The sequence below is a fragment of the Schistocerca serialis genome, chromosome 5 (genome assembly GCF_023864345.2).
Source record: "Schistocerca serialis cubense isolate TAMUIC-IGC-003099 chromosome 5, iqSchSeri2.2, whole genome shotgun sequence".
Classification (NCBI taxonomy): Eukaryota; Metazoa; Arthropoda; class Insecta; order Orthoptera; family Acrididae; genus Schistocerca; species Schistocerca serialis.
Genome location: NC_064642.1, coordinates 217913726 through 217936843, shown reverse-complemented (window position 1 = coordinate 217936843; position 23118 = coordinate 217913726). Strand labels below are relative to the sequence as shown.

The 23118-nt window shown below is 39.4% G+C and overlaps 1 protein-coding gene across 2 annotated transcripts in view; it reads right to left on the bottom strand.

Moving 5' to 3' along the window:
• The window catches only part of LOC126480990 (uncharacterized), a 251807-nt gene that overhangs the window by 9980 nt on the left and 218709 nt on the right, over positions 1 to 23118 (bottom strand). For both annotated transcript variants that reach the window (XM_050104429.1, XM_050104428.1), the window contains exons 23-24: positions 19261 to 19526; positions 17902 to 17995 (exon numbers count right to left, since the gene is read on the bottom strand). In XM_050104429.1, coding sequence (XP_049960386.1) covers positions 17902 to 17995; positions 19261 to 19526 — 360 coding nt within the window. The remainder of the gene's footprint in view (positions 1 to 17901; positions 17996 to 19260; positions 19527 to 23118) is intronic.

Here is a 23118-nt window from a genome sequence, read left to right as displayed (position 1 = left end):
TGCAGACAGTCGAATGATTAGAGCAATTAAGTTAGTTAAAATTTGAAGGAATATTGGGAGCCAGAAGTCATACGTGTGTTACATTCTGTTTCATAGTTGACTGGTATGATATTGTGATGTGAGTGGGTCGGCAGAGTGCTTAGTTAGCAACACGAAGGAGAATGCTATGTCACCGAACAGCTCGCTGCACACCAGGGTGTCAACATCGAGGACGGTAATTGGGTCAGTTACGCCAGCCGAGCAACATCAGAATGTTCCACTGACCTACTGGAGATGAAGAACCGCAGACGTCAGGGCAGAAAACCGTATTTAAGGACTGGCAGCCAGCTTGTCATCATCGTCCGTCATAAGACATTGGAGTGACATGGAGCCTGTGTCACTTAGTGGTGCCACCAGTTCAGAGTGGTTTCTGTCATCACAGTCATCATAATAGTCATGGTCGTAATGTACATTGTCACCTACAAGGTACCAGAGTGACGCTGCTGCTGTAAATATCATCGGACACTGTCAACAAGTAGTCGCCTGTTGTGGGAGACATCACTTAAGTTACACTGAGGTAAAGCACTATTGCCATTGTCCTAGGATGTTGCCTCCACAAACACCATGACCCTGGCTCACTGACACCAGACAGCCAAAGCCGGGGATGGTTGCTGAGACATGGCACTGACCTGTTTTGCTGCCATGACCCTCCGTCACCACCACAACAGAGGCCCGAGGTGTGTGGTGCGTGGTTCCAGCCACTGCTAGTTTCATTCCCAGTAATTTACATTGTGCTCTCAGATTCCTGTCTGGCCACACTCTCAGAAATCGCTACATATTCCGAAAAAAATGGTGAATTATTTGTGACAAGAAGTAGTATAAATGTCACTGTCAGTCATTTCACGCACACTAAATTTCATCTTTCATTTCTTACACATGCGGAAGTCACGAAATCAGAGATAATCGTTACTAAGAAAGTGCACTTTACATGTAAATTACAAAGAATATTTCAGAAAAATTCTTAACTTTGATGTTTAAAGAAGTCTCAGAATGTGTTGCAAACACGAAGAAGAAAAAAAATATTTTCACATCCAGTGGTATACGAACCTACGCCCTTCACGGCGGCAGTCCGTCACCTTACAAACTTCACTACAACAACTCGCAAGCTGTCGGCACTTTATTTTATGTAATTCCATTCGAGGGAGATGCAGGCTGATTTTGTTGCTGAATGATGCGGGCGTAAGCCGTAAATGCATGAGAGTTTGGAAGATTTCCTCTATCAGATTTAACAAAATTCCTTGGCATAGTTGCTTAAAAGTTCTAAACACATTTTAAGAGAATATTGACCAAACATGTTTCTGTTTTATGTTGTAATTATTCACAGCACCAACCTAACCTAACCATATTTCTAACAAAGGAAAATAGTCTATTATGAACTCACTTTCCAACTGTACGCATCCTGTGGTCATTCTTTAGTAACACAATTACTGAATCCAAAGCTAAAACCGCTCAATATGTTTAAAATAACAAATTACAGGTGTAAATAAACCACAGCTAACTGAACGACAGGGCCATACCGAAATTCAGAACATCTCGGTACAGTTGTCGAAAAATCAGTGGGAGGACCATTTGGTAACAGGTCTCAGAAGCTTACTGAATAGGAAATTCGGATAAAAAAACCGAAAATCACGTGACTACCAAGACTAACCTACTGGACCAATTGGTATGAACGATATAGAATAGGCCCCCAGTAAGAGATAGGCATGCAAGGCAGCAGTGGCAGACTTTTTTCTGACTGGGCTCTGTGGGGGATAAGTTATGTAAGATGTTGTTGGATACCAGTTCTCAGGTATCAGTTAGAACTTATGGCATATAGGTTAAGCGCACCACACTGGACATTAAGTGGCATAGGTGGGGTGGTGAAGTTCCAAGTGGGAGAGGTTATTTTCCAAGAGGATGCAGAAGTTCTTCTCTTGGTTAGCGGTAGGTAAGACGTGATTCACAGACTTGATTTCCTGGTTGCACATTGTGCCATAATTGACCTGGAATGGCATACGATATAACTGAATGCAACTTTGCTTCAGCTAAGTTCTACAGCCAGAATACCTTCACTGTCGCAAGGTCTACCCCATGGCCAGGAGAAGCCAATTAAGCTGCTTACAAGATCTCTTAGGATCAATTCACAGGACGGCTTACAGGAAAGGTAGTCTGGACTGATGTAATTCACCTGCCAGGGAACTCACTGTGTATCACTGAACCTTTGGCAGATAAAGTACTAGATGCAGTTAGTTGTTTTATACGACTTAGCATACTGTGCATTCAGAAGGTAGACTGCACGAGGGTAGTGAATGTCAGTATTGATAATTTTGGCCCCGAGGAAGTGAAGTTGTCACAGAGTACCCTGGTTGTGAATTTAAAAGTGTTAGATGAGGATGAGGATGAACAGAAAATTACACAATGCCAGGAGGGTCTGTCAACTGGTCTACACTAAGGAGTAAGGTAGCACACGTGGAAGCACAGGACAGAGCATTAGTGGAAAAACCGTTGAGTGAGTACATGGAATTATTTAAATCCGCCAGATCCATTACCCGCAATGCCACTTGTCTAACACTAAATTCCTACTGGAAGTTAAGCACCTGCCTGCAAATAGCTGTATTGAGTTCCAAGGCATTTACAGCTGACTATGGAAGAGTTTATAGATCAGCAACTTAGAGATGGCATCATAGAGCCTAGTTGTAATCCTCGGTCTGTTCCCATTGTAATTGTAAGCACAAAATCACCAGACGGTAGCAAAGCATACCATTTCTGTTGTGAGTAGCAGTTCATCAACCAGAAAACGGTGCTCGACACATATCCTGTGACTAGTATAACAGAGATATTGGACAACTTGGGTCAGTGTCAGTACTTCACAACAATGGATTTGTGTAGTGGTTACCACAAGTTGGAAGTAACACCGGATGACCAATCAAAAAATGCGTTCTCAATGCCAACTGGGCATGTCAAGTTTCGCCGCATGCCTTTTGGCCTTAAAAACGCACTGGCAACCTTTCAGCATTTGTTAGGTAGTGTTTTATGTGGATTAAAACCAAAATGGTGCATGGTATACATGGATGACATAATTGTGTATTCAAAGAACATTCCTGAACATCTGGAGTGGTTACGTGAAGTGTTTGATTGTCTGCGCATGGCACGGTAAATGTTGAATTTAGAGAAATGCTATTTTGTACCGCAAGGAGTTCGGTATTTGGGTCACGTTATGGGACAGGATAGAATTTGTACCACCCCAAAGCTAGTTGACGCCTTTTTAAATTTTCCAACACCCACCAATGTAAAGGAACTGCAGTTTTATTTGGGACTCAGGAATTTTTACCAAAGATATGTTACAAAAACCTGCAGAACTTGCATGAACTCGCATGCAATTGCTACAGAAAGGAGTGAAGTTTCATTGGACATCTGAGTGTGAGTTGATGTTACAGAAGTTAAAAGATCGATTGATATCTAGTCCCATCTTGGTCTATCCGGATTTTGAAAAATCGTTTATTCTTTCTCGTGATTTGAGCGATTTTGCACTAAGAGTTATTTTCAGTCAGGAAGTAGATGGACAGGAGCACCCTATAGCATACGCTTCACAACAGTTCAATAATGGTGAATGAAATTATTCCACTACAGAGAAGGAAATGCTTGCAGTGATTTTTGGAATTGGGTACTTATGTTGTTAGCTCTATGGTAGATGATTTAAAGTGGCAACTGATCTGGCAATGCATAAGTGGCTTTTAGGACTTAAAGATCCATTGAGTAGATCGTCAAGATGGACCTCGCAGTTAAGCAAGTTCTATTATGAGGCAGTACATTGGCCGGGAAGGTTGCACGCTAAAGCGGATGGACGTATCCATAAGGTACGAACTACGGAATGCACAGGCATTGACGTAAGTGAAAGGAGGGCCAGCACAAAGTGCTGATCCGGACCATCAATGGTTTTCTAAACAACACCAGTTCTGTATGGAGGACAGAATATTGTACTGCACAGCTTGTGTGATGAAGTGTTAAGGCAAGCACAGGATTTGATTTTAGTGGGACATTTGGGTCAGGGAACAACGGAGAGAAGTGTAGCGCAGGCTTATTGGGGGATGATGTGTAGGCACGATATGGACCGTTACATGAAAAGTTGTGTTCCGTGTCCTCAAAAAGCAGAACTTAACCACTAGAGAATTAAATCCCAGAGGTTATGCCCCCATGAACCATGGACCTTGCCGTTGGTGGGGAGGCTTGCGTGCCTTAATGATACAGATAGCCGTACCGTAGATGCAACCACAACGGAGGGGTACCTGTTGAGAGGCCAGACAAACATGTGGTTCCTGAAGAGGGGCAGCAGCCTTTTCAGTAGTTGCAGGGGCAACAGTCTGGATGATTGACTGATCTGGCCTTGTAACACTAACGAAAATGGCCTTGCTGTTCTGGTACTGCGAACGGCTGAAAGCATGGGGAAACTACAGCCGTAATTTTTCCCGAGGGCATGCAGCTTTACTGTATGATTAAATGATGATGGCGTCCTCTTGGGTAAAATATTCCGGAGGTAAAATAGTCCCCCATTCGGATCTCCGGGCGGGGACTACTCAAGAGGACGTCATTATCAGGAGAAAGAAAACTGGCATTCTACGGATCAGAGCGTGGAATGTCAGATCGCTTAATCGGGCAGGTAGGTTAGAAAATTTAAAAAGGGAAATGGATAGGGTAAAGTTAGATATAGTGGGAATTAGTGAAGTTTGGTGGCAGGAGGAACAAGACTTTTGGTCAGGCGAATACAGGGTTACAAATACAAAATCAAATAGGGGTAATGCAGGTGTAGGATTTCTACCATCTGGTGAGCAAGATGTATGAGACAGGCGAAATACCCTCAGACTTCAAGAAGAATATAATAATTCCAATCCCAAAGAAAGCAGGTGTTGACAGATGTGAAAATTACCGAACTATCAGTTTAATAAGTCACAGCTGCAAAATACTAATGCGAATTCTTTACAGACGAATGGAAAAACTGATAGAAGCCGACCTCGGGGAAGATCAGTTTGGATTCCTTAGAAATGTTGGAACACGTGAGACAATACGGACCCTACGACTTATCTTAGAAGAAAGATTAACGAAAGGCAAACCTAAGTTTCTAGCATTTGTAGACTTGGAGAAAGCTTTTGACAATGTTGATTGGAATACTCTCTTTCAAATTCTGAAGGTGGCAGGGGTAAAATACAGGGAGCGAAAGGCTATTTACAATTTCTACAGAAAGCAGATGGCAGTTATAAGAGTCGAGGGGGTATGAAAGGGAAGCAGTGGTTGGGAAGGGAGTGAGACAGGGTTGTAGCCTATCCCCGACGTTACTCAATCTGTATATTGAGAAGCAATAAAGGAAACAAAAGAAAAGTTCTGAGTAGGTATTAAAATCCATGGAGAAGAAATAAAAACTTTGAGGTTCGCCGATGACATTGTAATTCTGTCAGAGACAGCAAAGGACTTGGAAGAGCAGTTGAATGGAATGGACAGTGTCATGAGAGGAGGGTATAAGATGAACATCTACAAAAGCAAAACAAGGATAATGGAATGTAGTCGAATTAAGTTGGGTGATGCTGAGGGAATTAGATTAGGAAATGAGACACTTAAAGTAGTAAAGGAGTTTAGCTATTTGGGAAGCAAAATAACTGATGATGGTCGAAGTAGAGAGGATATAAACTGTAGACTGGCAATGGCAAGGAAAGCGTTTCTCAAGAAGAGAAATTTGTTAACATCGAGTATAGCTGTAAGTGTCAGGAAGTCATTTCTGAAAGTATTTGTATGGAGTGTAGCCATGTATGGAAGTGAAACATGGACAATAAATAGTTTAGACAAGAAGAGAATAGAAGCTTTCGAAATGTGGTGCTACAGAAGAATGCTGAAGATTAGGTGGGTAGATCACATACATAACTAATGAGGAAGTATTGAATAGAATTGGGGAGAAGAGGAGCTTGTGGCACAACTTAACTAGAAGAAGGGATTGGTTGGTAGGACATGTTCTGAGACATCGAGGGATCACCAATTTAGTATTGGAGGGCAGCGTGGAGGGTCAAAATCGTAGAGGGAGACCAAGAGATGAATACACTAAGCAGACTCAGAAGAATGTATGCAGCAGTAGCTACTGGGAGATGAAGAAGCTTGCATAGGATAGAGTAGCATGGAGAGCTGCATCAAACCAGTCTCAAGACTGAAGACCACAACAACAACAACAACAACAACAACAACAGGTTATCCGAAGCTGATAAGCTCCTCCAAATGGTAGGATTGAACATCCTAGAACCCCTAGCACAAACACCAGCAAGTATTAACCATTATTGACCATTTCACTCGTTGCATTTTCATGATAATTTTACCAGACCAGCAAGCCACATTGGTGGTATTGACTCCATTCAATCAGTGGATACTTTAGTTTGGGACACCTGAAACCGTACTCACGGATCAGGGCGTAAATTTTTTGTCAGAATTAATGCAGCAGCTATGCATACTGGTGTGCATTAAGAAATTACAGACGAGCTCTCTGCACACTCAAGTTACTGGCCGCACAGAACAAGTTCACAGGACAATCATGAAAATGTTGAGTTTTTATATAAATTCCCAGCACAACAATTGGGACATTCTATTGGCCTACATCTTCGCAGCCTACAACTTGAAAGTTTGCCAGAGCACAAAGTTATCCCCATATGAAGTAATTTCTGGGTGCAAGATGTGGCCGCCATTTTAGTTTTGCAAGGCCCCACCACAAGGAGACATCTCGTCTGGGAAGGATTTTGCCAGAAGAGCGAAACTTATCTGGAGACAAGTACAAAAAATGAATACGAAGGCTTTAGAGAAACAGGAAAGAGCACATGATGTGAAATCAATGTTACCTAAGTACCATGTGGGTCAGTGAGTTATGTTGATGAATCTTTGTGTGCTGAAAAGGAAAATGGTATAATGACCCTTACCAGGTAATAGAGATGACATCACTGGTTAACGTTAAATTGCAGCTCCTCATCTGCCCTTTGATAGTCCACGAGCCGAATTCGGCCGTTTAAGGGGGATATGGACAATTTCCCTCGTGTGACCCCAGTTTCTGTAGAAGGGGGGGGGGGGGGGGGGGGGGGGGAACAATGGAGAAAGTGGAGAAAAAGGAAAGAGTGAGGTGAAGGAAGCAGTATAATATGCCAAATCATCGGTATATGCAAGGACGAAGAGCAGGGATGCAGGAGTGACACTAGGATTTATTTTCCAATTACCAGCTACGAAAATGGGAACTGTAGACTTTAGTATGGTCCATGCCTTGATTTACGTATCTGACCTACATTCCTCTGTTTTTTCCACTAAACACCTTTCGTTCTTAATGATACCATTGATGAGGACCTGTTCATCTCTCTGGATCAGATGATTGTCATCTAACATGGCCATGTTGCCGTGGAACATCTCTTAGAGCACATGAAAAGCTGCAGAAGTAAGCAGCAGCAGCAGCAATTGGTAGTCATTGGTTCAGTAACATCACCTGCTTGTGTATTCCTTGTGGTGATCGGAGTTGTATATTCCTTGTTCAAGAGAAGAGTTGCCCAAATTCCAGCATTCTCAACCTTCAGCCTAAGCATTTGAACCGATCAGAATGGGACACTCCCCAACAAGGCAGTATAATGAGTGAACAGTCATGAAGGCAAAGACCAAGTGTGTTCAAGGACCATGAGGAACAATTGTGTATACGAGGGAGAACTGTGGTGTAATTAGCAGTGACTAGGTCACAATATGTAGTTTCAAAGGAATTGAACCATGTAAATAGGTACGAGTCTGGTATTGGTATAAAATGTAAACAGAGTCGAGAATAAATAGAAATTGAGGCAAAATGCAGGGACGCATCCTTTCCATAGAAGGGGGGAGTGTAGAAGGTCAAATGATTACGGCAATTAAGTTTGTTAAAATGTGAAGGAATACTGGGACCCAGAAGTCTTAAGTGTGTTACATTCTGTTGCGCAGTTCAATGGTACGATACCATGACGTAAGTGGGTCAGCAGAACACCAAGTTAGGCAACATGAAGGAGAATGCTGTGTTACTGGCTAGCTGGCCACACACCAGGTTGTCAACATCAAGGGCAGTAATTGGGACAGCCAAGCTACACCAGAATATTCCACCGGCCAACTGGTGAAGAAGAACCACAGACATCAACAGCAGAAAGTCATATACAAGGACCAGCAGCCAGCTCATCATCATCGGCTGTTGTAAGACACTGGAGTGACATGAAGCCTGTGTCACTTAGCGCTGCCACCAGTTTGGAGTCGTCCCTGTCATTGCAGTCATACTAATAGTCACTGTCATAATGCAGGTCATCGCCTAAGGGGTGCCAGAGTGACACCAGTGCTGTAACTATTGTCAGACGCCATCAACAGTCAGCTGCCTGTCATGGGAGTCATTGCTTGGGGAACGTTGTGGTAACAGACTGTCGCCATTGTCCTGGGACGCTGCCTACACAAATACTGTCACCAGGGCCAGAACCAGGGACCTTGCCTTGCCAATGCCAAAGAGCCGCAGACAGGGTTTGTTGCTGAGACAGGGTGCTGACATGTACCGCTGCTACCTGTATCTGCCGCCACCACCACAACAGAGGCCTCCGGCATGTGGTTCCAGGCACCACCGTATGACCCAGCTAGTGCCACTGCTGAGTCAACAGATTCCAATTAATGCCAGCACAGTTGGAGTTATAGTGAGAGTCTGCTGACCACCATCATTGCCGTCAAGAAAATTACGAGCAGAAGCAAATCTCGCCCAGTGGGCCCACAACCAACATATTGCGGTTGATCAATAAATGTTGTTATTCTGTCTTTCCTCATGCCCAGCAGATAATCCACATTCAAATCCGACTATGGGCAGTGGAGTCCTGTGCCTGTTAACATGGCCCATTTACACTAGCAAATAGTCATGCTGTTTCCTAAGGTTGATAACTGACTGCTCATATACTAGTAGTTTTTTGTCATATGCAGTGGGAAGTCACTAGGATAGTGTAGTTCTGCCCCACTCTCTTCATCATCCTCAAGTGGCAGTCAATACTTGTTTTGAATTCTGTGACATGTGGTTGGAAAATTCTTTTGTATTTCCTGTGCCTTTATTTGATTAATTTACTCAAGAAATTTACTCAGTGGGACTTAATTGTATTTATCTTGCATTTACAGCATGTTCCTGATGCTCCAAATAATGAAACCTTCTCTGCATGAAAGTTTCTCTCCTTTGATCCACTGAAACTTGGGCATATAGAACTGGTAACATTCACTTCTGTGGCACCAAATTTTCTTCCTGCTGCACAGCTGTTTGTGGCCTCTGCTTCAGAGTGGTAGTGGTAAGTTCCTATGGGACCAAACTTCTGAGGTCATCGGTCCCTACGCTTACACACTACTTAATCGAACTTAAACTCACTTATGGTAAGGACAACACATACATGCCCGAGGGAGGACTCTAACCTCCGACAGGGGGAGCCGTGTGAACTGCGACAAGGCGCCTTGGACCTCTGCTCTGCTTCATGAATAACCATCAACTTAGAGAAAGTTAGCATCATATTGTCTGTGTGAACCAGTTGGGAAAAGCAAATTTGTACATCCTCATTTCTCAACTGAGTCATGGCAGTAATTTCTGACCATTTTTGACTGCTGACAATATAATAATAATTAATGGGAACAATGTGGTGCCCTCTCGGCTCCCCACAGCTAAACTGGCAGAAATCTTGTTACTTCAGATTAACATTGAAGCCAACCTCAAAAATAAACAGTACAGGAGAGCACTGGTAGCTTTAAGGGTCCCACACATGAGCAATGCAAATCACAACATATTTGGAACTAAACAGCCTAATATTTTTGACAGGAATGAATATTACTGTCGTTGCTGCTGATGAGTTGTGCTATTGGATTCCACAACTTGTGAAGGGATAGCTTTACAATTTACAATACTGTTTATGAATTAATTTAAAACATGAACTTCAGTTGTGTGGCCATATTGTCCGTAGTTGCTATGTATTGAAGATATTTCAAATACGTCTTTGCATCTGCGACAGAATGCATATTTTGTCACTGAATGGGTTTTGTTTTATTGAAAGAAAACATTAGTGGTCTGCAATGAGAGATATTTACAATTTCACTTGCTTTCTAGACTGAAAAATGGTTTGTTACAAATAATGTTGATTTTTACTTACAATATTTTCTGTCCAACTCTCGCTCAGTCCTGAACTTCATCTGACTACATGTTTTTGAGTTATTTATTTGTTTGGTACAGTTGATTCCAGCCTTCTTCCACATTGCTTTGTGGTGCTGCACTATGTTGTGTTTTACATCAAGAAAAGCATAGCACTGCAAAACAATGTGGGATTGGGCAGGTATCAGTAGTGCCAAACCAAGGAATGCCTCAGAAATGTGCAACCAGACAGTTTCCTAATGTAAGTGAAAATAGAATATAAAATACCATGAGTAAAATCAAAATCTCTTGTAAAAAAACTATTTTTCAGCTAGAAAGCAAGTCACACTGAAAATATCCTTCATTGCTGATGTGATCTGCAATCTGTCATTTTATTTCAATAAAATGAAACAAATTAACAAAATAAATATTTCTTGTAGTTGCAGGGACAGATTTAAAATATCTTTAATATTAGGTATTAACCATTCATATTTTATTCAAGCTGCATGCATAATGTTCTATGATATGATTTGCTGACAAGATCAAAAATGGTTCAAATGGCTCTGAGCACTATGGGACTCAACTTTTGAGGTCATCAGTCCCCTAGAACTTAGAACTACTTAAACCTAACTAACCTAAGGACATCACACACATCCATACTCAAGGCAGGATTCAAACCTGCGACCGTAGAGGTCGCAGGTTCCTGGTTGTAGCGCCTAGAACCACTCGGCCCCCCCGGCCGGCGCTGATAAGATCATGTGTGTTCTTCATTGACTGGCTGGCAGAAGCAAATCAGGCAGCCGAAATCTCAATTTTATTGCTTAAGAAGGTAACATATTCTGAATTTGAAGCTTTTCGTATATATACTTGCATATTACGAAAATATGCAGTTTCAGTGATACACCGTGTTAAAGATCTCCTCAAAATTAGTCTTTTTGGTATAGTTTGTTGTGCCGGAGTGGCAGAAAATGCTACTGTAGTAGATAAAACCTTTGACTAATTGATTCCACAATGGTGACCTCAGCAGCAGCCGGGTAATCTGCAAATTGAAGACAAGCCTGTATTTTTCGAATGACGAATTTTGGGGGAAAACCTCATCTTATAATGAGGATAAATACAAGGTCTGTTCAAAAAATTCTCGGACATTTGTAGTTGTAAGCTAATGGTGTGTTGGACCAAAATGCGGTTGGCATCCCGCACATGCCTGTGTTTAATGTGTAACTGCCGGAAGCTTCGTTGTTTTATGTCTGTTAGTTATTGCTCAGTGCTGTAATGAGTAGAACATTGTGTTGCACAGTTTGTGGATTTTGAGATGGAAGACTTAGGGGAGCAACACAGCTGCATCAAATTTTGTGTGAAGCTCAAGGAAACCTTTACAAAGACACACCAAATGATGCACAAAGCCTACAATGATGAGCGCTTAAGCCATACTAGATGTTACAAATGGTTCACACACAGTGGCAAAGTGTGACATTTTTTGTAGGGTAGGCTGTGAATTATCTATTTCAAAAAAATAAAAAAATCTTAAAACAAAAACTTATAAAATAGAAACACTGCAAAAGTAACTTAGTTACATATTTCTGCTAAAATTGAAACTACTACAGAAATTGTTAATAAGGTTGGTTGGTTGGTTGATTTGCGGGAGGGTACCAAACAGTAAGGTCATTGATCCCATCAGATTTGGGGAGGTTGGGAAAGGAAGTTGGCCGCACACTTTCAAAGGAACCATCCCGCATTTGCCTGAAGCGATTTAGGGATTCAGGATGGCTGGATGTCAGTTTTAACCATCGTCCTCCCAAATGCGAGTCCAGTGTGCTAACCACTGTGCCACCTCACTCAATGATAAATAAATAAATAAAAATATTAAACAGCTACACACTAAAGATTAACACATAGTAACTCACTATTACATCTTTTTATAAATTAATTCTATCCTCCTATCCTTTTTCTGGGAGTAAACATTGATAACATGAGAGATGAACTCCCGTCATTTGGTTGAAGATTTTCACATTTCCCTCTTTGGTTGAAGATTTTCACAGTTTTCCTCACTACAGCCAAAATCACCAATGTGGACAGTCTGTCATTCTGTTGCAAAAGTAGGTTTTAATACGTTTTAATATACTCATGCTTCTTTTGCAAGACATGGTGGTTGCTGAAACTGCAAGAACTAATGATAGAAACTTCACACATTCAGAGAACATGTTTTTTAATCCATTGTTTATAATGGATTTAAGGAGGTCCTGAGGCTGTAGACGTTTATCTTCAATGCTGTAAATAAATGTAAGTTCTTGTTCCAGTTTCTTCCAGGATATATTTTAAAGTTTTTCAACTTCAAATTTCAGAAAATTGTTTGGTTTACAATAACGTGAGAACTTTCTCCTATTTACAATTTCTGTAAAATCTGTTTCATGAAAGTCCTGGAATCTAGTTTCCGCTTTTACTACTATTGTGTCATTTATTTTGAATGCTAGAATTCTCCATTTCTGAATACTTGCTTCTGTTCCATTAAAATTAATTTCAGTTACTCCTGCTGAATTTATAAGGCTCTTAGCTTCCACTATGGATTTCAGAATAATTTCCTCACATCTTAGTCTTTCAACAGCCTTAATGCTGCTTCCAGTTTTGAACATAGGCATCTTATGTCCACAATTTTACTTTGCAAGATGTCAAACATGATACTTGTATGCTGGAAAATTGAATTGTACAGCTGCAGTAGAGAAAGAAAAGTTTAATCATTCGGTATACTATTTAGCCCAATTGCTTGATGTAGATAATTATCATCCCACCCTTCATTGTTTATCACATCATAAAATGCTGCTCTCAGGTCTGTATAGTGAAGAATAATGCTTTGTACAGAGTGTGAATGAAAATTCCTCCTTGTTTCACAAGGACTTGGTAATTTAAATCCCCTTTTCATCAGAAGTTCAATTCGTTTAATGGAATGGCTAAAAAAATACATGAAATCCTGACAGATTTGCCACAAAAATTTTTAGTTGCATTATTATTTTTTTATATATTTATTTTTACAAGCTCAGAGGAGGACTAGGTTCAGCTGATGTGTGTAGCAGTGGATAGAGAGAGCATGAGAATAAACTTGATTCACAATAAGGTAGACACCATAATAATGTTCCCTGCCATTGCATTGCAACCGTCATATGTTTGCAATACTAAATTGTTTCTATTAATATTCCAGCTGCTTAGCACTTACAACAAAACAGTGGCTATGCCTTGTGCACTCTAGCCCCTGGATACATCCTAAAACTCTATGCATCTATCTCCTATTTCTTCTGATTCATTATTTGCAAAATGAAAAATTACACTCATTTGACTTCTAGTTGAGACATCCGTGGTTTCGTCTGCTTGTAGTGATACAAAATGACAATTTTTAACTTCATTTGAGTTTGTTCTTTAATAACATACATAATACAAGCAATTAATTCATTCTTCGTGTCAGAGGGAATGCCTTTAAATACTCCCTCGGATGCTAAATGGATCTTTCATGTATGGTTCTTTTTCTGCCAAGAAATCAGAAGTTCTAAATAATTTCCTTTATTTACTATTACTTCAGATTCATCATGACCACGAAGAGGTAACTCATGCCATGCTAAGAAGCAGATAGTCGAATAAAGTTTCTTCAATATACTTTTGTTTCGCTCAACCTTCTCGTTATGTTTCAAAGATTCCAGGCATGTTGCTTCTGAAACAGCATACTCAATTCTTACTGTACCTAGGAGATGGTGTTAAACAGATGCTCTGATATATAAAATGAAATATTCATGCTTTTTAGCTTTCAGAAGGAAATTCTGAAGACTCCTTTCACCAACTCCCCAATTATTCCGTTCAAACCAGTCATTGCCCATTCCAAATAGTACAGATTGAAAATGAAAAAGTTTGTTCCTTACAATGGTTCTGAATTGTACCACTGTGTTTGGAAACATCTTACAAATTTCCCGTAAGATTTTTTAATAGACAGACTTGGCATCTGCTTTCGTTCTTTCACGAGGAGTTTATCTCCCAAAGAAAGGAGAGAGAAGAATTCAGGGATTTCAGTTAACAAATTCAGTGGATCTTGTGATGAAATGAACCCGTCCATGGCAGTTTCAGGTAGTCTGTAATACCTTGTGTTATTCACACACATACCTTTGTGTAAGATGTCATTCCAGTTGACTGACCTTAATCTAGTTCTAAACTCTCTTATGCTGCATTCATTCATTACATCATGATACCTGGCATATGTAAGAAATAAGCATTTGCTTTAGTACAATGCATTTTTAGAAAATCTGTTTTGGGTGTTAAATTAGGTATATTCCAACTAGTGTCAAAATACTTCACAAAACAAACATTTTGCTTCAAAAGTGAGGTTAAACTGACAATCTTTGTTGGTATGTTTACAGGCTTGTTTGACAAACCCGTGGATAGAAAAGAGAGAACTTGACAAAAGTCTGAGAAGAGTGGCCTTTAATTTTGACAGTCACAAAATTAGAAGCATACATGAAATATCCATTTTAGAAAGCTTATTACCACTATTTCCATTACTACTATACAATCGTGCCATTTGCAACAACATAAAAATGCATAATTTCATGCCCTTATCACTAGAATACTGAAATTGTCGCTTTGAACATGAACTAATTAATAAACTTAAAACCTTAAAACAAAGACAACTGAAAAGCGGACACAGAAACTATCACATAGGACTAATATAAAAGAAGAGAAGGAGAGAAGGAGAAGGAGAGAGAGGGAGGGAGAGAGAGAGAGAGAGAGAGAGAGAGAGAGAGAGAGAGAAGGAAATGGCAAACACCACCACTCAGAAGAAAGAGGAAACTCTATACTAATATAATGTAATTGGATAGATAAAAAAATCTGCTCACCAAGCAGTGAGAGTATTACAATTTGCAAGCTTTCAGAGCCAGTGGAATGGCAGAAGAACTGAAGGGGAAGGAAGAGGGGAGAAGCAAAAAGCCTGGTGAGGTTTAGGAAAAGCAGTGGATTTCAGAAAAATCACCGAGAACCCTAGGTCAGGGGCGACTTTCTGGACAGGATGAAAAGGGATGACTGATTGTAGGGGACTGTACTGGATGAGATTTGGAAAGCTGAGAGCACTAGTTAATAAGAGAGAAAAGCTATGTGCTTTGCATGTGATAGAGTGGGAGAGGGACGATGAAAACCAGACAGGTCAGAAAATGAAAGGTGTAGAACACTGAAAGGGATTGAAGAAAGAAATAGTTACTGAGAAGAAACGCTGAGACCAAAAAAGTTTACATAAACTAAGGCCACATGGGTGGCGAGAACCAAGGATATGTTGTAGCACCAGTTTCCATCTGCGGAGTTCTGACAACCTGGTGTCTGAGGGAAGAATCCAGATGGCGTGTGTGGTGAAACAGGCATTGAGGTCACAACTGTCATGTTGTAGAGCATGCTCTGCAACAGGATATTGTGTGTTGTCAGTATACATCCTCTGCCTATACCCATTAATCCTAACTAATAACATAGTAAAAGTCAAGTCAGTGTAAATGGCCAAACAATGTTTACATAACAGCTAATATATGGCATGTGGCTCTCCCTTTATAGTATAAGTTGTATAAGTTTAGCCAGTTACAGGGCTGGTATAAGTGGTGGTATGAGGGTGCACTGAGCAAGTCTTGCAGTGAGGACAGTCACAGGGAGAAGTGTCACATGATAGGGAGATGGGTGCAGATGGAGCATAGAGTCTGACACAGATATTGCGGAGATTAGCAGAGCGACAAAAAGCTATTCTAGGTATGGTGGGCAAAACGTTGGATGGAATGGACGTATACTATCAAAGGGAGAGCCACCTGTGAAACGACACATCATATACTAGCTGTTATGTAAACACTGCTCAGCCTTTTACATCGGCTTGACTATCACCTAGTTATTAGTTAGGATGAATGGACATAAGCGGAGGGTGTACATTGGCAACACACAATATCTTGTTGCACAGCATGCTCAATAACATGACAGTCATGACCTCGGTACCTGTTTCACCACACGAGCCATCTGGATTCTTCCTCCTGACACCAGTTTCTCAGAACTTTGCAGGTGGAACTGAAGCTACAACACATCATCGGTTCTCGCCACCCACCTGGCCTTAATTTACATTAATTTCTTCAGTCTCAGAATTTCTTCATAGTAACTATTCACTAGTTTTCTACAGCTTTCATCTTATGATCTGTCTAGACTTCACCATCCCACTCCTACCTCTATTAGATACAATTCACTTAGTTTTTTGCTCTAATTAACTTGAGCATGATGTTTTAATAGCAATCTCTGTCTTATGTATCATCCTATCTTCCACCTTTAAGCTCTCAGGCTTTCAAATCTCATTCAGCGCAGTCCCCAAAAATCAAGCTTTCCTTCTCATCCCGTCTGGTACGTCTTGCCCTGACCCTGGGTTCTGGGCGACTTTTCCGAACTCTACCTCTTTTCCCAAAACACACCAGTCCTTTTCCTTCCTCTTCAACCCTTCTGCCAAAAGAAGGAGCAACTGGCTCTAAACATTTGTCAACTGTAATACCTTTTATATGTGTGTTCTCCTGCCATTGATTGGTGAGCTGATTTCTTTTTATCAATCCAATTACATTATATTTTCAAAAATTGATTATTTTCATTGATAAACTCCATACTAAGGATGAAGAAATGACATATCTGCCAACGCCTTATTACAGTCAGGCAGCCAACAAGGTTGCAAAGTATTATCATAACAGCAAACTTAAAACATGTTTCCAGACATCAAAACAACTTAAAATACAACTACATCACAACATTGATAATAACAAAAATGTATTTGCAAACTCGGATGTACACCAACTCAAGTGTAGCAAATGTGAAAAAATATACGTAGGCCAGATGCTATTGTGTACATATGTATTTAATTTACCATACTACTTTTTAATTTAATATGTTTTAATTTTTAAAGTTTTATAATTTTGAAAGTTGTTTGCATTCTTGCCATAGTTTTTTTATAAATGAAGTTCAAAGTTGTATAACTATATTTGCTTATGTATCTGTACGGAGCTTTTTAGTGGACCAAGAACATCTAAAGGTGTCAACTACTTGCTGAAACCAGTAATATGAATATTTTTTATACGTATAAGTGAGTGTGATGTAATAAATAATTATACAAACATTTACAAAGATCACATATCTCCAGTTGCCAATATCACATTTTTTAAAATCTGATTTGTATTTCTTTTTCGTTCATTTACTAAATTTTCTTTTTAATGTTCCATTTAGTCTATTATACTTTGTTACATTCTTATCTCTGTCTGTCCAGCTTGCAAACTGTGAAATATTTGTGCCCAAATATATAGTGTCTGTTACCAGTTCTATTGTTTTATTATTTACTGGATTTTTTTACTCTGGAAAGATTATGAATCTTTTATATTATGCTTTCTAAGAATGTTTTGAAGTTTATATCCAGATTTCTGTACAAAATCTTCACTTACAGCCATCATAATCTGATTGTCTGCAAATAATAATATTCTTAACATTGTGTTTAGTCAATTTTTACTTCAAGTGGATTATTTCATTCAATTTCTGGATTATTTTGTTGACTAAATAAATGTTGGCTATAAAAAGAAAGAAAAATAGTATATATATCTGCTTGTGGACATATGTTGTTTGATTCTATATTACCCCATTTATCAAACAAGAAATATTTCACAAATATTATATACATAATACTTGCTCTATTTGTTGTATAATTTACTTACTGTGGACACCAAATCCAACTATGAGAACACCGTGGTCTAGATTATCAGGATCACACAGGAACTTCCAGGGATGAGACACACCACCCAAGTAAAACTGCAAACAAGTTGTACATGAAAAGAAATGTGCAGTTTAAGTAATTTTACCAAACACATAATAAAATTGTCAGCAATAAACAAAATAATTTTCATAAACTCCCTCCCCCCTCTCTCTTTTCAGACAAAAAATTATTCAAAAGTAATTTAAAAAATTATTGCTTGAAAACACTCCTTATTCTCTAGACAAGTTTTTTAAATAGAGACAGATCATCTCTTTCCCACACATTTCTGTTTCCTTATCCTAGGCTAATCCTGTGTATAATATCACACGTTCTGTTTAATTTTTGCAACTCTTAATGCTATTCTTTCCTATTAGATAAAATAAGATGAATTTAATTATATTCTGTAACTCATAATTAGGTCCCTGTATGCAGCATGCCGTGTGTGCTCGCCAGGCTTCCACCAGATAGTCGGCAGAATGTTTATGATTATCACTTTTGGATTTGGTCTTTAACATTACAAACACCAAGAGGACGTTGTGTGTTGTGACTCTTTCATAACTAAATAACCTGAAGATGTCATATGCACGAAACCTTTCATAACACAATAAATGTGTAATAATACAGCTGAGGTGGTTTGCGTTAATCACTGAAGGAAACAGTCACTCCTGTGATATGCAATGAATGGTCACTCAGAGACAATCACTTGAAAATGGTTAAAATGCCAGAACTGTTCAACAGTGATTACAAAATAAAGCGGTATTTAATCTGATCAATGCAGTCAGTGCAGAAAAATGTTGTCATTCAGAAAATCTTTGGACAAAATTGAAAAATTAAGCAAGCTGAGGCCTTCATGTGTTAGGATGGCTTTCTTTTATAGTCAGAACTTGCAGAAGTTTTCCCATAAGTAATGTGTTTTTTGACTTTTTTCTCAGTTTACTACCTGTGGTCCCAACATTTTGAGTGACAGGTTCACCCATTATAAAACATAAGCCTATCAAGCACTGACAGAAGAGAATCCCCCTAATAGCTTGTGAGTAAACAGGTATTATAAAGCTTACAGAACAATGACCGTTCTGGCATTTGCATTAAGCAAATTAGGGGGAAAGAACATAAAATCTTGCTGGCCAGATAAGGATTTTAACCACCATTGTCTCTAAAGCAAAACCAGTATCTTCACATTGGCTATCTGAGTTAGTGCTATCTTTATGAGAAACAAATTCCTGTTTATGAGCTTAGTATCAATAAAATATAATAGTCACATCATCCAGTATAGACAGGGGAGGTGAGGGGCACTTAGTTTTGATGAGCTCAAATAACATACCTGCATGGCATTTGCATTAATCCCAATGGATATTGGGCCATTCTTCACCAGCCACTGTGCCATTTTTGTCTCATTGGTACTGATGTTTACTGCTCCTTGTATGGTGACTAGCACTTCACTCCTGTTGAAATGACATTTCTCATCCTCGCCTTCATATGGATAATCTTTTTCCGTTTCTAATCCCCCCAGTTTCTCAATGGCTCGGTATGCGTTATCTGGTAGTCCTCCTTCACAGCCGTTATCCAAAGTATCACAGTCAACCAATTCTGCAAGAGAAACAGAAACAAAAATAACTGAAAATAGAATACTACTTCCCAAAGTATGTTCTGAGCCAGTCCTGAAAAGTATAGCAAATTAATTTTCACTGGCTTTCTCCTCTTAAGGTTTAATCACATGTTCTTTGTGTCACTCACCTCGTACACCCTCTATTTGTATAACATACAAACCAACACACGAACTGTTGAAATGCAAACAAAACACATAATGAAAGTTTACACAATTCATAAAAAGATACAGTACATAACTTTTCCCCTATACAGCAAACATTAACATCTGACTTTAAGAACACAAAAGTGTTTATCATCTGGGCTACACAGTAACTCAGCAATAGTAAATAATGCAGTGGAACCAGGGAACTTTCATATTTGATTCAGTGATACTGCACTTTCATTAAGGTCCAATCGTTAACATACTAGAATGTACAGAGGGGTGAAGGACAGGGGGGGGGGGGGGGGAGACCTTTAACAAAGAAGATTAAGAACTGAAATTAAGACAAGTTGTGCACCTTAGCACTAAGTAGGGGCAAACAGCATCAACTATACTGCAGTACAAGCTCCATACCACACATCGACACAGCTTCGTAATCTCTGGCAGTGGACGAATGACATCACAAGCTGACCACTGTGTGGTGACATACAAATAGTTTGACTTTCTGAGCTTGTTTAGGTTTTAAAATCAACTAACAAAGTCTTTACAGCCTGTTGCATCTCACTAGCTTTAGGAGATTAAATGTTATGCAAATAACACACCTTAAGAGCATTGTCTAATGACTATATAACTAGTCAGTGTTTTCATCTCATCAACTTTGAACCTGTCTAGCACCATACGCTTGGAACAGTCCAAAACGCACACACTGAACAATAGTGCATCAACAATTCTCAACTCACAACCACAATTCATCTCACAACAGCTTAAGAACTGTCATGTCATGGCTCTACCACTCCATAACTCTGCAGAATAACTCTGCCAGCAATTCCACTCCCACCTCAGTTCATGGTTCTATGTTGGAGCATATTCATAACAATATTTCAAAAATTATTTAGCTGTATTTCACACTGATTGTAGTTATATCAGTTTAGACAATGCATAATATAATTAACACACATTTCCTTACACCTCTCAATAGTTCAAGTGATCTTTTAAATATTAAATTAATCACAACAACAATCTTGCTTCAAAAGCCATCCATTTCCAGTGGTCAAACATGTGTGGGTTATGCGTGTATGAATGGATGTATGATGGAAAGATGCCTTCATGCAATAGCTCAAATATATACAACATTCCACATTCAATGTACTTGTCTGTTGCTCAATGCCTCCTCTACGTGGTTAGAAGCAATCTATAACCCTTCATATGGAAAACATTAAAAGAAGCCATTTTCACTGAAGCAAAATACTTTGTTCCTCCCTCTTACATAATGAGAAATGAGCATCATGATGAAATAAAAGAAAAATCAGAGCTCACAAAGATAGACTGTTGTTGTTGTTGTGGTCTTCAGTCCTGAGACTGGTTTGATGCAGCTCTCCATGCTACTCTATCCTGTGCAAGCTTTTTCATCTCCCAGTATCTACTGCAACCTACATCCTTCTGAATCTGCTTAGTGTATTCATCTCTTGGTCTCCCTCTACGATTTTTACCCTCCACGCTGCCCTCTAATACTAAATTGGTGATCCCTTGATGCCTCAGAACATGTCCTACCAACCGATCCCTTCTTCTGGTCAAGTTGTGCCACAAACTTCTCTTCTCCCCAATCCTATTCAATACTTCCTCATTAGTTATGTGATCTACCCATCTAATCTTCAGCATTCTTCTGTAGCACCACATTTCGAAAGCTTCTATTCTCTTCTTGTCCAAACTATTTATCGTCCATATTTCACTTCCATACATGGCTACACTCCATACGAATACTTTCAGAAATGACTTCCTGACACTTAAATCAATACTGGATGTTAACAAATTTCTCTTCTTCAGAAACGCTTTCCTTGCCATTGCCAGCCTACATTTTATATCCTCTCTACTTCGACCATCATCAGTTATTTTGCTCCCCAAATAGCAAAACTCCTTTACTACTTTAAGTGTGCCATTTCCTAATCTAATTCCCTCAGCATCACCCGACTTAATTAGACTACATTCCATTATCCTTGTTTTGCTTTTGTTGATGTTCATCTTATACCCTCCTTTCAAGACACTGTCCATTCCATTCAACTGCTCTTCCAAGTCCTTTGCTGTCTCTGACAGAATTACAATGTCATCGGCGAACCTCAAAGTTTTTATTTCTTCTCCATGAATTTTAATACCTACTCCGAATTTTTCTTTTGTTTCCTTTACTGCTTGCTCAATATACAGATTGAAAAGATAGACTAAAGTGTTCATTTCTGCGATTTTTTTCTTCTTTTAAGTGAAACTCTAAAGATATAGGTTGAAAGTAGTGCCTTTTATCCTCTTTCAATTTATTGACCTGTTTCATACGCCCCTACCTTGACAGATTTTTTCTTTAACATTCTTCCTTTGATTATTGAATGTGGTGAACTGTGATTACATTATTACAAACTTTATTGTCCACATTGGACCTCTTTCTCATTCCATGTTCAATTTTTCTTTGAAGGTTGTTGTGTTCAGTTCTTGTGATCTACTCAATACAATAATGCTTCATTCTTTGTAATTGTAAACTTCTCAATTCATCTGAAATCTATATCTTCTACATGTGACCTTTGCTAAAAATCTGTAGTTCTTCAGAAGAGTATTAATTTTATCTTTGTTTTCTGCATCTGTTATCTGGAGTCCAATAGGTTTAAGATCTTGTTGAATTTCTCTGACCCATTGTCCTCTTCACATTTATTAACACTAAGTTGGTCCGCCCCAGGTAGTTGAGTGGGCAGCGCGACGGAATGTCATACCTAACGGTCCGGGTTCGATTCCCAGTTGGGTCGGAGATTTTCTCCGCTCAGGGACTGGGTGCTCCATTGTCCTTATCATCATCACTTCGTCCCCATCAACACGCAAGTCTCCGAAGTGGCATCAACTCGAAAAACTTGCACCAGGTGAACGGTCTACCTGACGGGATGCCCTAGCCACATGGCATTTCCAACACTAAGTTCAGTTCAATGAGATGCTTTTGTTGATTTTTTTCGTTTTGAGTGTACTGAAGAGCATACTTTTTAATTGTTAAGAACCATTCAACAGCCAAGAATGCATAAAATATTTCTTTATTTAAGACAACCAGTTTCGATAGACTATGCTGTCATCTTTAGGTCTTAAAATTTTTGTTGCTGTAAAACATGTTCATTTTCCACTGACAAGATGTCAAGTTCAGAGTAGGTATTAAAATCCATGGAGAAGTAATAAAAACTTTGAGGTTCGCCAATGACATTGTAATTCTGTCAGAGACAGCAAAAGGACTTGAAGAACAGCTGAACGGAATGGACAGTGTCTTGAAAGGAGGGTATAAGATGAACATCAACAAAAGCAAAACAAGGATAATGGAATGTAGTCGAATTAAGTCGGGTGATGCTGAGGGAATTAGATTACAAAATAAGACACTTAAAGTAGTAAAGGAGTTTTGCTATTTGGGGAGCAAAA